The sequence below is a fragment of the Protopterus annectens genome, chromosome 9.part0 (assembly GCF_019279795.1).
Source record: "Protopterus annectens isolate FY-2018-M chromosome 9.part0, PAN1.0, whole genome shotgun sequence".
In the NCBI taxonomy this organism is placed as follows: Eukaryota; Metazoa; Chordata; order Ceratodontiformes; family Protopteridae; genus Protopterus; species Protopterus annectens.
Window position 1 is genome coordinate 475,676,078 of NC_056743.1, and position 14,182 is coordinate 475,690,259.

General features: G+C 37.6%; 1 protein-coding gene across 1 annotated transcript in view; it reads right to left on the minus strand.

Annotated features, from left to right (window-relative positions):
• Positions 1–791: 791 nt before the first annotated feature.
• The window catches only part of ANXA4 (annexin A4), a gene marked incomplete in the record, with an annotated part of 219,510 nt that continues 206,119 nt past the window's right edge, over positions 792–14,182 (minus strand). Inside the window, 2 exon segments of the mRNA XM_044083017.1 lie at positions 792–2,699; positions 10,969–11,091. Of these exon segments, the coding sequence (XP_043938952.1) occupies positions 2,640–2,699; positions 10,969–11,091 (183 nt within the window).

Consider the following 14,182-nt stretch of genomic DNA (forward strand, 5'->3'; position numbering starts at 1 on the left):
GTATACACCTATGAACCTTTACAGAGAGTAATTTCAGAGTATGGCATGGCAAATAGAGTGTATGATGGAACACATCACAATGTCTTAAAAGGGCAGAGTAAAAGTTGCAAATATTTGCCATGGGTGAGAAACAAAAGAGGGGAATGTAACTGCCCTGGAACAGAAAAGAAAGAAGGAATATAACAGATGTGCACAAACACCTTAAAGTATACAATAAATCATTGTTTTCCACATAAGTTATTCTAGGACTAGAAATCATGGGCAAAATTATGGGAAGGGCATTGAATAAAATAAGGATTACTATTTTTGAAGAAAAGCAGACCAGACTTCCTGATTAAGTGGTAGATTTTAGCACAAAGAGTTAAAGAATGCACAGACAGATAAATGAAATGAAGAATTACTTTGAAGCAACTGATTTCTAAGAAAGTATTGCAAACTCAGCTCAGTAAAGCTGACTGCACATATTTCTATGTTGTGTGTCAACATAAGGTGTGTGTATATGACTGCCCTTTTTATTTCTTAAAGTATAACATTATAGGTGTAGACTGTCAATTACTAATTCAGTCAGTCAGTAAGGTACAAACAGCCATAGTTAAAGTTATAAGAACAGACTCCAATGGCAGATCACAAAGTGGTTGGACTACATGTCTATCCACTTCCCTGTGCGTTGTGTAAGGCACAGGCCCTACTTGGCCTAGAATACTTCTTTTCTGCCTACTCTTACTCCGTCCCAAAAATTCTGAAATGGAAAAGTACTATGAATCTTAATTCTACACAATCATGATACACTGTTTAACAAAAATGGTTTATTATGCATATATGTAAAAGGGTGCTTAGAATGATGTTAAATTATTACAAATCTACTCACAAAAATGCTACTGATTTTCACAATTGTGCAGTAACAAAAGTGGCCATTTTAAAATCTTCATTCACAGGCTTAGCAAAGTATGAAATGTTTTCTTTAGCTGACAAGTCACAATGGAATACACATCTTTAGACCATTAAAATGTAAACAAGTTTGCTAAATGTAAGTTATCCAACAATGCCATACAGACGCATATAACAACTTTTACATTACTAAAGTTTCAGTGAGGGAAACAGTCCTGGACTGACAGATGCATCTTTGTTATGCACTGAAAGGTGAAATGATAAAAGCAATGAACAACATGGGAAGAGTAATGCATTTCCCAAAGGCGAGGGGTACAGCAAGTAGAGACCCTGCATCTCTTTGAAAAGATACTACTACAATAAATAAAATCTGTGCCAGTGCACCTCAAAAAAAGAAAAATAGGCCAAGTGCTCTTCAGCAATGTTCTCTGCTAGGTGAGCTGATTGCAAATTACAATTTTCTCAAACTGAGTACCTATGCATCACATACAAGTGGAAATGTTTTAGACAGCCATTACTCATAATACACTTGAATGAGCTTATGACATAGGTGATATCAGCCATTAAACTAGTTTATACAGACTGAGCATTCTCTGCATTTTTTCATTTTGCTGGACAGCAGTCATAATCAAAAGACATAACATTCTTCAGTATGAAAAACATGATCTAGATCAAACACACTCTTGTACAACATTTTCCACTGACAATGTTCTTACGACTTTTCATCCTACATGGTCTGTGCAGATATGCCTTGTGATCTGTAATATGAAATACAGAACCTGAAGGTCTGTCTTCAGTGGAAATAGATATCATTTCATGTGTCTGTTTTACAGATACATGTTTCGTGAAGGGGCAGAATATACATATTTTATTCACTTATGTAAAGAGTTTGGGTCTAGTTTGAGAAATGGAAATAACCTTAAACTGCCGCTTCCCACTTCTCAGCACATATCAAAGAATACCTTCTTTTTCCTGAAGAAAATATTTCTGCTGTACTTCTGTTTCTTGCTCAATATTATTTCACTATTCTGTTATAAAAATGTTCACAAATTGTTTTTAGAAAAAAAGTTTTCAAAAAGTGACTGCATGTCCCTGTACAACACTCTGGATACACATTATCACACTGCTAAGGAAAGAGAATGCCCTACAGTTGTTTAAATTCCAGTTATATCATCAACACACAAACACAAAAGGTTATTATATCAAAGTATTAAAGTACAAAGACACTTTTACAAAGTTCAGAAAAACTACACTGCCTTTTGAACTCTACAAAATGTCAAAAGCTATTGCACTGTAAAATAAGAGGTGGTGAATGGCTCCTGCTTCTGCAGAAAGAAACTAGTACATGCATTCAGCCTGGAAGAAGTTAAATTCAAACTCTGATGGAAATGCAGTCATGCAATAAACTGACAAGCAGGAGATATACTGGTCTGGTCAAAGCGTTAAGTCCTTCAGATGTAATGGATTCATACTGGGGAACCAAAATAAGTTGTGTTTTATGTGGAAAAGATGAATTTCATGGCACTATGGATATTTCTTCAGTGTTACACTGACTGCAGCATCTGCAAACACCTTTACAGAATGGTGGCAGCCAGTTTTACCTTCAGATCTTTAGTCACTGCAGTTACTGCTTTCAGAAAACCAGTGAAAGGATTCACAATTGAGACTTCTAGAACTGGCACCAAAATTAGAGAGTCGAGTAATGTGCTACTATTTCAAGAAATGTATGAACTTGTGTTTCGGGAATATACTCAGTCATCTCCACCACAGAGCCTCAGCAGGACTTTTTCATAATCACCAGAGGTGTCTCCCTGAAAAAACAAAAAAATAGTTAAACAGTGAGAAACATTACGTTACTACCTTTACCACAGAAACAAACATGATGGCACAAAATTGAAAGAATTACAAATTACAAATTTTATTTTTATTTTTATTTCCAGTTTGATTACTGGGGAAGTCCAGTGGGTCCAGAGGACCCGTTTTCAGTGGAGGCCCAGGGAGAAAAGCTCCAAAATACATATTACAGTACAGATATAGAAGTATAAAAGATACATTGTACAGAACAGTTTACAACATATGTACTTTCAGTAAGATGCATAGTCAGACAAAAATCATTATGGTTGATCTTGGGGGTTATACAGGTTCATTTATAAAAACACTCTTGTAAAGTATGTGTGGAAACACTTTGCATACACACCATTAAAATAAAAGTAGAAAAACGCTTTGCATGCACTCATTTAAACTATGATGCTATTTACAATATTTACACAATAGTGTCATGGGATAAGTAGCTCTAGGAGTTTTGGAGAGGTTAGATACACTCATAGTAAAGTAGCTATGGCAGATTTAGAGAGCTTAGAAACCTAGGAGAAAAAGAAAAAAAAAAACTAGGGGGATGTTCTTAGATAGAATTAGGTAGGGTGAAGGCAGGTACATTTCCATTTAGTGGACAGATGTTTGAAAAGCTGGGCTTTAAAGTTTTCTGAGTTTGGTATTGTTCTTAGACTGGAAGGTAGAAAGTTCCATTTCTTACCTATTGAGAACGAGAGGAGAAGTTGGCCAGCAGGAAGTTAAGGCTTGTTGATAGCAATAAGGTTTTGATGTTTAGATCTGAGAGTTCTGTTTGGGGTGTAAGGGGAAGGATATTTGCTAGAGATGGACAATTTGTAGGGTGAAATACAAGTTTCTCGACTGACTACAACAGACGAAAAAGAAAGCAAATATAAGCTCATCAATCCAGCCGCACTGAAGATTTACTAGGGGAAAAAAACTATGAACCATTGCCACCAAGTGACAATAGATTAAAGCAAAAGTTAATAAAGCAAAACCACTATAAGGACCAATTTTTACCTCTTGGGTGCTAAATCCAGATCATCAAGATTCTACGAGTCCCAAAACTCCACTTCCTACTTACCTCCTAGTAAAGTTACTCCTACTAATGTTCTTAGCCAACCTCAAAGACATACGTCTGTTACAGGGCAGTCTACATGAACTGTAGTAAATAACAGTTATTTTAATATGTTAACTTTACAAAGATGTGCAAATTACTGTTAACCAAAACACTATCCATTTTTGTAAAATTACATCTTTGAGTTTTGTGCATCATTTCAGTTCTTGCTATAAAACTTATTCTATTTCACTCAGGTCTTGGCTAAAAAGGGTCTTCAGACCATGCCACCTACTCGGTAAAGTGTAAATCACTAACAGAAGAGTGAAACTTGCACTACTTTCTGTAGGGGCAAGTCCTTCTGAACCTCTATACCCTATGCTACTTGTATAACTACTACTATCTATGAGATAGCTGTACCTCAGAAAAGAGGGATGACAACAAGATACAGCAATTTTGTACTTTGTATATATTTTCCTGTAAACGCACTTAAATTGTATTAGTTACAAGGACCTTGCATATGGTCACACACACAATGGAGACCCAGTAGACAAACCACATAATCTACTGCTTAAAGCCACAATTAAGGTAACCATATACTAAACGGAAAGCTTGCAAATACTGGGGCTGAGCACAAGCAAAGTTTACAACTCGAGACCAAGTCAAAAGCCATTGCCATATACACAAAGATTGGAGTTCTGAATGAAGCTCGGGTGTCCTAAGTTAAAATACGGAGCTCAGGTTTTGGGGGAACCAACCAGGAACAGAGAGTATGGAAGTGAATGGATGAGGTGAGCTCACACCCTAAGGAGAGGCAGTTCACCCTGCTTCTTCACTAACACAGTAGGAACTGGTTATTGTGCAGGGCAGAGGACAGGAACACAGACCTAATAACTAGCATTTAGCAATACAACTGTACTGAGCATGTGCGATTAACTAGATGGCACAAGCACACATACTCCTGGAGTAGTATGTCAGGTTCCATATAAGCAGTGCACATACCAACCACCATGGGGAGAAAGAACATTCCAAACTACCTAACTTCAATCAACAATGGTTGTGATTTCCAGCTCTTACCTCAGTCTGTCTACATCCTATGATGCTGTGGCTAGAGTGGAATGAGCTGGCCAAAAAAGGATATGGACACAATGCTCAAACATGAGTAAAACAAAAAGAAAAAAAATTATGTCAAGGGAAGGGAGAATTCAGAGTACACAAATCACTCTCCTCCCACCCACAATCACAAGTACAAAAACACAAATATAGGTGTAAACATGTTAACAAGCTGGGCACGGCTATATAAAAACACCCATAAAAAGAGGTGACAAAGACACTTCAGTCTTACTTTGGAGACATGTTTGGTAACCTACACAAACGGTAGGTAAAGAAATCCATCTCCATCCTGCAAGACACAGCTTGGTTCTTAAACAACTAGACCAACAGTTGTTGGAAACCGTTATTTAGGAATATGCATTTACCTAAAAGTAAACAGACTTGATTTTGCTAAAATAATTTAGTAATTTAAAATGCACATGCATATCATTAAGCTTGGAGATGTGTGCATCACTTTACAGCACAACAAAGCATGGCACAGAGAAGGAACAATGGGCTGACCTATAACCAACTTCAGATGGTTTACTTGCTGATTTACTAAGAATAGGGTGGAAAGTTTTCAGTTAGCTGCATGTTGGGAATGCGTTGAGATCTGTAGTTTAAACAGTGGTTTATAATACAATTACTTGCAACTGTGGGTGCATAATTCGAAGCCTAGTAAATAGAAGAGTAGTTTACATGGCAAACTATGGCAAGAACCAATAACCAAGACAGACGATGCAGCAGGCTCTTCAAAATTGCAGTCCACCAAAATCCAACACAACCAGACCAACCAAACAGCCAACCAGGCAAAACAGCTCTTTAGCAAAACCAGTGGTAGAAGACAAACTTTATTAATTATTGTTGAGTAAAATCAATTAAGCTCTTTTATCTCATAAATGATAGGGACTTCCTCAGAGTTGATTCCACCAGTTTATGCATGCAGTTTTTATTTCATACCACCAATCAAATCCAGGAACAACTTACACAGGTTAAAACCACATACTGACTGACGTAAAACTTGTCTGTTGTTAAATACTCGTTACTAAAAGATTCAGGTGGTTGGAAATTTATACTGTTAAAAATTCATATACTGTGTACTTAAACTGTATATTTAAATACAATAATATATGAAAAAATACCAACTTTTTTAAAAATATATGTAATCTTTGTAAATAACAAGAATAATAATGAATGAATAAATAAATACAACTTCAACCACAACCAAACACATTACCAAACGTGGTGAATAATTAATACATTCATAAATTATTTACATTTACAACCACTTAATCCTAGTTTGCCCTCATTTAAGTACACTTGAGATAGAAACAGAATCATTTAAGCCAGAAAACTGGCATGCAATGAGCCTCAGATGCATACAAGTTTCTTAAATTTAAATGTTTTTTCCATATCTCCTCCTCTTAATGATCTCACAATCCTATCAATTACAAAAATCGAAACGTTTTTAAAATTTGTGCAGATAGTCACATTTCTATACAGGGCATTAGACTGATGTCTTTTGATATAATAAAAATGTTCCATTATACGGTCATGTAACCTTCAGTTGGTTTTGCCCACATAAAAAGAGGCACATGAACTGTACAGGGCAACAAACCACAGAGGTTGTGTCACAATTGCATTTTACAGGACATGATCAATTACGATGAAATCCATCTACTAAAACATATGGACCTTCATGGATGAACCTACAACACTTAAATCTATCAGAAATATTCATAGAATGTGTAAGGTTGGCAAATAATCCATCAGTTTGTCTTTCAATTAAATTCTTAATGTTAGATCCTTTACTGAAAACCACTATGGGCTGTTCACCACATTTCTCCCTCACATCCATAAACAACAAATTCCACAAATGTTTAAAATACTATGATATATTTAAACATATCACAGCTAAATGGCACTACAAAAGGAACTGCTTTATTGTGGTCATTAACCACTTCCGAACCACAAATATTGTTTTGCTTAGATATAAATGGTGCAAACTTAGTCCTACCTCCCAAGACTACCTTTTTAGCAGCCATTAATAAATCAGGGTATCCCCCATCTTTAAACATACCCCATAAAAAATGTATTGCTCTCTCAAACTTATAACTTCCTGTAATCATACTAGAAGGACGTACAAATTGGCCCTTAACAATTCTTCTTTTTTGATGCAAAGGGTAACAACTTTCGAAATGCAAGGTTGGAGAATGTATTTTTCCTACAAATGGTAGAAAAACATTGAGAACTCCTATCCTTACGAATTTTAACATCTAAATAATTAATTTGTTCTTAACTGGTTTGATAGGTAAACCTCAAAAAAAACTGGGTAGTAGTCTCCAAATAACTTACAAAAGAAGTTAATTCATCTACAAATCCCTTCCATAACATAAGCATGTCATCCAAAAATCTATAATAGGTTATGTATTAAGGGATGAAATTCAGAATCAAATACATCGTTTCTCCCATTCAGCTAAAACACCATTGGCATATATGGGAGCACATGCTGCTCCCATAGCCACCCCTGATATTTGATGGAAGTATTCACCTTCAAAAAAGATGTAATAGGGTATCCACAATTAAAATCCCTGTTGGTGAAATAAAATCACGGGAGACTAAAAATTCATTAAATAATACATGGCCTTCATTGAGAGGAATGACCTTAAACAAATGGACCACAATCATTACAATTAGTAATGTCTCAAATTCGACCATTTTCAAATTTCCCAACAGCTGCCAAGAGTCACATAAAATATAAAGTGTGCATTCTACATATTTCTTACATATTTTGTCAATAAATTTACCTAAAGGCTCAGTTTTAGACCTAGTGGCCACTACAATGCGACTGAAAGGTGGGTCATGTTGATTTTTATGAACTTTAGGGATTCAGAAAAAAGTGCAGGAATCATTGGTTTAGACACTTCCAAGTAGTTAAAAATACTGACATGAAGCCTCGTAGCAATAAAGCATTCAACTTAAAAACAATTTTCCTATGATACAAAAATCTCATTTATTGAAACTCGCTGGTAAGTGTCTTCATCCATAAGTAATTCAAGCACTTTAGAATAGTCACTGCTATTCATAACCCCCACCTTGTTCAGGTTTTATGACTCAAATTTTTAAGAAAATTAAAAAAAAAAAAAAAAAAACATTTGTCTGATAAACTGCCCTCAAAATTCCCCCTATGTTTGTGCAGCTGCCTATACTTGTTCTCACATAGTCTTTCAAAGGTACATACAATCAGATTTAATGGAGGGGCCAAACACACTTTCTTTTTATACTTACTGTACGTGTTATGTTATCCCCGCTGAGAGAAATACAATCTCAAATTTAATTTCCTGGTGTATAATTTAAACTGTACAAGAAATTTTGCTATATCAGTTCTAAAAGTGGGCACAAACTGAAAACCTTTCTGAAATAAAGACAATCCACTTTCAGAAAGTGAAATCAAAATATCCAAAAAAATTAAAAACTTTGAATTCTGCATGCAGTAAAATGTTAAATTTCCCTTCACAACCACAGTTATAAAATTCAATGGGGGAATAAATGGTTATCTTTCTCCATCCCCTGCCACATCATAAGTAATCGGGTAAACCTTCTCTGGTTGAAACATGTCCCGTCTGAACCCAAAGGCTCCTTCTAAGCCAATCTCTTGGATCATCTCAACTGTGTTACATCTAAAAAAAAAAAAGGTGATTCAATAAAATCATCCTCTAAAACACCCAAATTACTTTCTGGTCTAACTATGCTCTCACTACCAATACATATCCTTAGAATGCAGAGGGCCAGGATATGCAGTCTTGTCCCAATATTCATGTCTGTCCCTACTGATTTTATTTTACGCGCTCTATTCTGTTTAAATTGCCCACTTTCATAAACACATTGTTGTAAAACCCATCCAAACAGAATCAAAAATTAAGTTAGCTGTTATAGCCTGACCGAGCTCCCAGAGTTCATCATTTAATTTACTTATCTTTTTTTCCTTTCTCTTAATTAGCAGTTCAATTATCCTTAACCCAGTGGCATCAAACAACCCAGTGAATTTCTGGTGTAAAATAGCATTCTTCCATACCAACTGGGAATTTCCACTCTCTCGATCCTTTCAGAACTTTTTTAACAAATAAGCACTCTTTGAAATAACAGCTCTCTAACTGCATATTTCTTAATTTGGACAATTTGTGTTCAAATACAGACAGTTGTTCCCTTAGACTAGCTCATGGAATTTTGGGAACAGCGTCAAATGAAAACACTCAACCCATTTATCAAAATTCACATTGTTTTGTTGTAGTGTACTCAGTTCATCGAGCAGGTACAAAGCTTGCTATTTGTTGCAAAAGAATAGTTAGATCACCTGGTAACACATAGCCTTGCGGTCTGATGAATGAGTAATTAGAAGCAACCATAGCCGAAACTTTGTCACATAACGTGAACACAACAAACTAAGGTAGGAACCAATAACCAAGACGAGATGCATAAAGATCTTCAGAATTACAGTCCACTGAATTCAAACACATCCACTCCAACCAAACTACTATTTACAAAGATTACACATTTTTTAAAAATGTTGGCATTGTATCATATATTATTATTGCATTTTAATAATATGAACTGTTAACAACCTGAATCTTTTAATAATGAATATTTATCAACAGACAAGAAGTTTTACATCAATCTGTATGTGGTTTTAACCTGTACAAGTTGTTCCTGGATCTGATTGGTGAAATGGTTATAAATTGTAAGGGTAAGCCGGTAGAATTAACTCTGTCGAAGACCTTCATTTATGGGACAACCACGCTTAGTTGATTTTACTCCACAATACTTAATAAAATTTAAGTTAAGTTTTCTACCACTGGCTTTGCTTTAGAGCCGTTTGCCTAGTCGGCTGTTTGGTTGGACTGAGTGTTTGAATTTGGAGAACAGCAGTTTATTTTAACAGTTAAAAACAAATTTGTAATATATTATCACAGAACTTTTTTTAATTTTTACTTGGCAAATGTTTTGGGTTCATGGTAAGTGCAGTTTTGAATTTTTACTGTTAATGACTCAAGCTCATATTAAGAAGCAGTTGCTCAGTTTAAATTCTTTTTGAAGTTCCTCCCTGGCAATAAAGACTATCCAAAAGTATGCATTATGGAAATGACCTCTCCCCACCAACAAATCCGGTCACAAGAACAGCAGGACCACTAAAGACTTTGCAAAGCAAAAATCTCAGCTTTCAGAATATCCTGAAAATAAGCTGAACACAATGCAGTACTTCTGATTCAGAAAGGTGTTGTTCATGTATTGCAAGGTCTTTTATTTTTAAATAAAGTAAGCAATGTTTGACTTCACAGCTCATGCTGTATGTATAGCTCGGTACTTTCCTGAATGCATCATTGTGTCATACAATTTGGTGAAGCATTTCTGGGGAAAACTGAGCTGCGGAACTAAGAAACGTGTTTTTCCTCTACTTGCTTGTTCTTCCCTTCCAGACAGTCGTTTAGGCTTTTTGTTCCTCCTAATAAGCACTTATAAGAGTGAGCTGCCTGATAACACATAACAGCATCACTTGTTAAAAAGGTAATCACAGCTGCTGCAGAACTATTTTACAAAGCGCTTCATGAATGAATCAGTGCTACTTGTGAATACAGGGAGGATTAGAGAGGCATCACAGGTAATGTAAAGTAAGTGGACTCCACAGGACAGTGAGGTAACATTAATTAGGTAACACTGTATTCTTGTGCATCACTGGGGTATTCTTCAACGTTTGAAGTCTTAAATGAACTGCCATAAAGATGCTGCCTTCAACTGCCCATAGCACAGGGGCACACCCAGAAAAGACTGAACATGCTGGGGAGATGAAATTTTAAAGTCATTTGCTTCACTAACAAGAATATAAAACAAAACAGTGAGGTGACTGCTTCCTGGAGACCAGCAACTTATAAGGTGAAAACAGAATGTTAGTGCCATATTCCTTTTCACACCTTTGCACATGCGCTTCAAACCATGGATGAACATTTTAAAAATGCATCCTAATCTGACTTCCTACATAAAATGATAAAAAGATTTAGAGCATATTCTCAGCAAAAAAGGAAATAAAGAAGAAAAGTAAGACTCACCTTAATGAATGAGTGCAGTGACTTCCCATACATCTTCTTAAACTCAGCTCGGATGTCCAACAAGTCAATTTCACACCGCGAGACCATTATTCGAATAAGAGTGTCATCATCTGTACCTGCACCCTAGAAACAAAAAAGCAAGTGGCAGATTTTAAACTTAATCATGAATATGTATGTCATAGAATTACAGTAATAATGCAAGTGAAGTAAAATAAATAGTATTTTTAAAAAGTTGCCTGAGTAAATTAATGGTTGCTGACTAAAGGTATAGACAATAATGAATCATGAACTCCATGCCTGCTCCCCCGGGAGGAAGTGAAACTGAAAGGGTACTGTCTGTGTACATTTAAATGAAAGAAAACGTTGAAGCCATACCAATGGCAGCAGGTTAAGATGGGTAAAGACCAGTATCCACTCTCGGTTTTGCACTACATACATTACATACAAGACTGTTTGCAAACTTCTGAGCACCCCAAGCCTTTCTGTGTTGGAGGGAAGCCTTCTAGCTTATCAGTGGGAGTAGTAAGCACTAGGTAGCCTATCTACCACAAAAGGAGTGGTTTCTGGCCCAGACATTGTAGTTTATTGGCCGTTTGGGCAATTTTTTCCATCTCTTTCAACTTTCTGATTTAAAAGATTGCATTTGCACTTGTTTCTCACCTTTCCTGTAACCAGTCTAGTCCAGATACAGATTTGCTGCATCCAGGACGGTTTGTAAGCTTCTGAATGGTGCCAAAGTCTGCTCTTCAAATTTCCCTTAGATCTGCTAGTTCGCTCCTCTCCTGCACTTTTACTAGCTTATTACTCTAGCACTTTACTAGATTTCTTGTAGCAATTACTGTAGCATACAAAAGTGCTACCAGCATGAAACATTCTACAAGGAAACCGCTCCAGTACTTATTATTAATGCCCTGTGCTTTCACCTATTAACCTGGTGAACTTGGGCATCCAGAGGGAACGTAGCAACTGCCTCATGTACACACAACCCTCTTCTCCTACTTCCCAACACTCAAACCTGCAAGAGATGCACTTATATATACAAATTGGAAGCCACACACTGTCCAGCCAAAACCGGACTAGCTAGTCAAGAGGAGAAGATCAACACTTGCACCACACCACATGGAACACAGCCCTCCAGAACACACACCAGCACTGCCTTCACATAAAAACACAAACAACACACCCACCTTCGCGGAGCCTCTCAATAAAAATCTACCCAAACAGCAGAGATTTCCAAAGCAGAAATGCACTCAACCATCACAACACAATACTAATCACGAGATACAACTCTCCTTAATGTACCACTCAACCAAAACCCCCAAGGCAAAAAAGCATGCCCAACACACTAGTCATAGGTGACTCAATAGTGAGGTACATTGATGTCCCACTCACTAGGTTGAATAAGGAGAAAGTAGCAGTCAGCTGCCTGTCAGGTGACAGAATCCGCCACATAAAGCATGCACTCGGGTCCCTCAACAACAGGTTCAAAACAGGACTGTCATTGTACATGTGAGTGTGAATGGCCTAAGACGTACCTACCTAGACTACATGAAGAGAGACTTGGAGGATCTCTCGAATTACGTAGCCCAGGTGGGTATGACCCTAGCCCTGAGCAGCATCCTACCATTCGCAGAATGATACCACAGTACAAGCAGAAATGATTGATTTCAACAATTGGCTAAGTTTCTGGTGTCATTCTAAGACTATCCAGTATCTGTCTACCTGGGATAACATGACGGACAGAACTCGATACTTTGCCAGAGATGGCCTGCATCTGTCACCCCTGGCCTTCCGGATACTGGCCAAGGGTCTTGCCATCCCTATAGTGCCTTTTTTTAGGCTGTGTTCCAAAGACCAAATTACCACAGTAATGGCTACAAACAAAGGCAATCTGAGGGTCATGTTGCTCAACGCTAGAAGTCTAAATCTCAAAATGCATTCACTCAAAGCATGCCTTAAAATGGAGAACATTGGCATTTGCGCTGTAACAGAGACCTGGGTTCAAGGCAGCAAAAGCATCCCTGCAATACCAGGCTACAACTCATTCCACACCCTTCGGTCCCAGAACTTGGACCGAAAATCCAAAGGTGGTGGTGTTTCCATATTCATAAAGGATGCGCACACCTCCAGAATGATAGCCCAACATAACACATCAGAAATACTTGGGTGCAGCTAACACTGGGTAAGACAGCGATTCAGGTCGTAGCCTACTATAGATCCCCAATCATGTCCCAAGACTCACACTCCACTTTCCCAAGCAACCTGGAGAATATTAGGGTCCAACCCAACACTCTCATACTGGGCGACTTCAACTACCCCTACATTAATTGGGAAAACTACTCATGTACCAATACACTTTCCCGTTTCCTGGAATTCATTAATTCCAATGCCCTGGACCAGCTCTTTCTTGCCCCCACTAGAGGTAGCAACATCCTTGACCTCATTACTAATTTGTGGGACCATTGCTCTACACCAATAGTCAACTCCTCTCCGGTTAGTTCTGACCACAAACTAATCACCTTGGAAATCCATATCCCTCACCCCACCCCACCCCCACCCCCCCGGCAAAGGTAACAACCATGAAAACCTTCTTCAAAGCTAATGTTGGGCTCCTAAAAATAGAGGTGGCTAACTTCACAACACCCATGCAAATGGAGAATAGTTGCATGACCACCGAATCATACACCAATGCACTCTACAAACACATACACAAATGCATGGATCTCGCCATACCAAATAGAACCAAGACACTCTCCTCCAAAGAAAGGAAGCCATTCTGGTGGTCCCTTGCCATAAACACACTCTACAACAGGAGGTGGAAACTGATGCAGAATAAGATGAAGTCCCAAGACTGGAAAAACTCCCTTGTCAGCCTCAACAAAAAGTTGAGATCCCTCATCAAATCCTCTAAAGTTAGCTATGAAAACAGAATTGCAGCAGATAGTAAAGACAACCGCAAGGCCTTCTATAGTTATGTAAAGGATCTCCACGGCAATACCCAGATTTGCTCTGAGCTACTGCACAATGGTACCTCCTATACCAAGCCAACAGATATTGCCAATATACTGGCCGATAAATTCAGTGCCAACTTTATCCTTCTCTCCCCACCCAAAGGACCAATCAAAATACCAGTAGATTCCCAGGCACCCAATATTACTGCTGCACAGGTTAAAACAGCACTGTCCAAGGCCAAGAATACAGCTTCCATGGGACC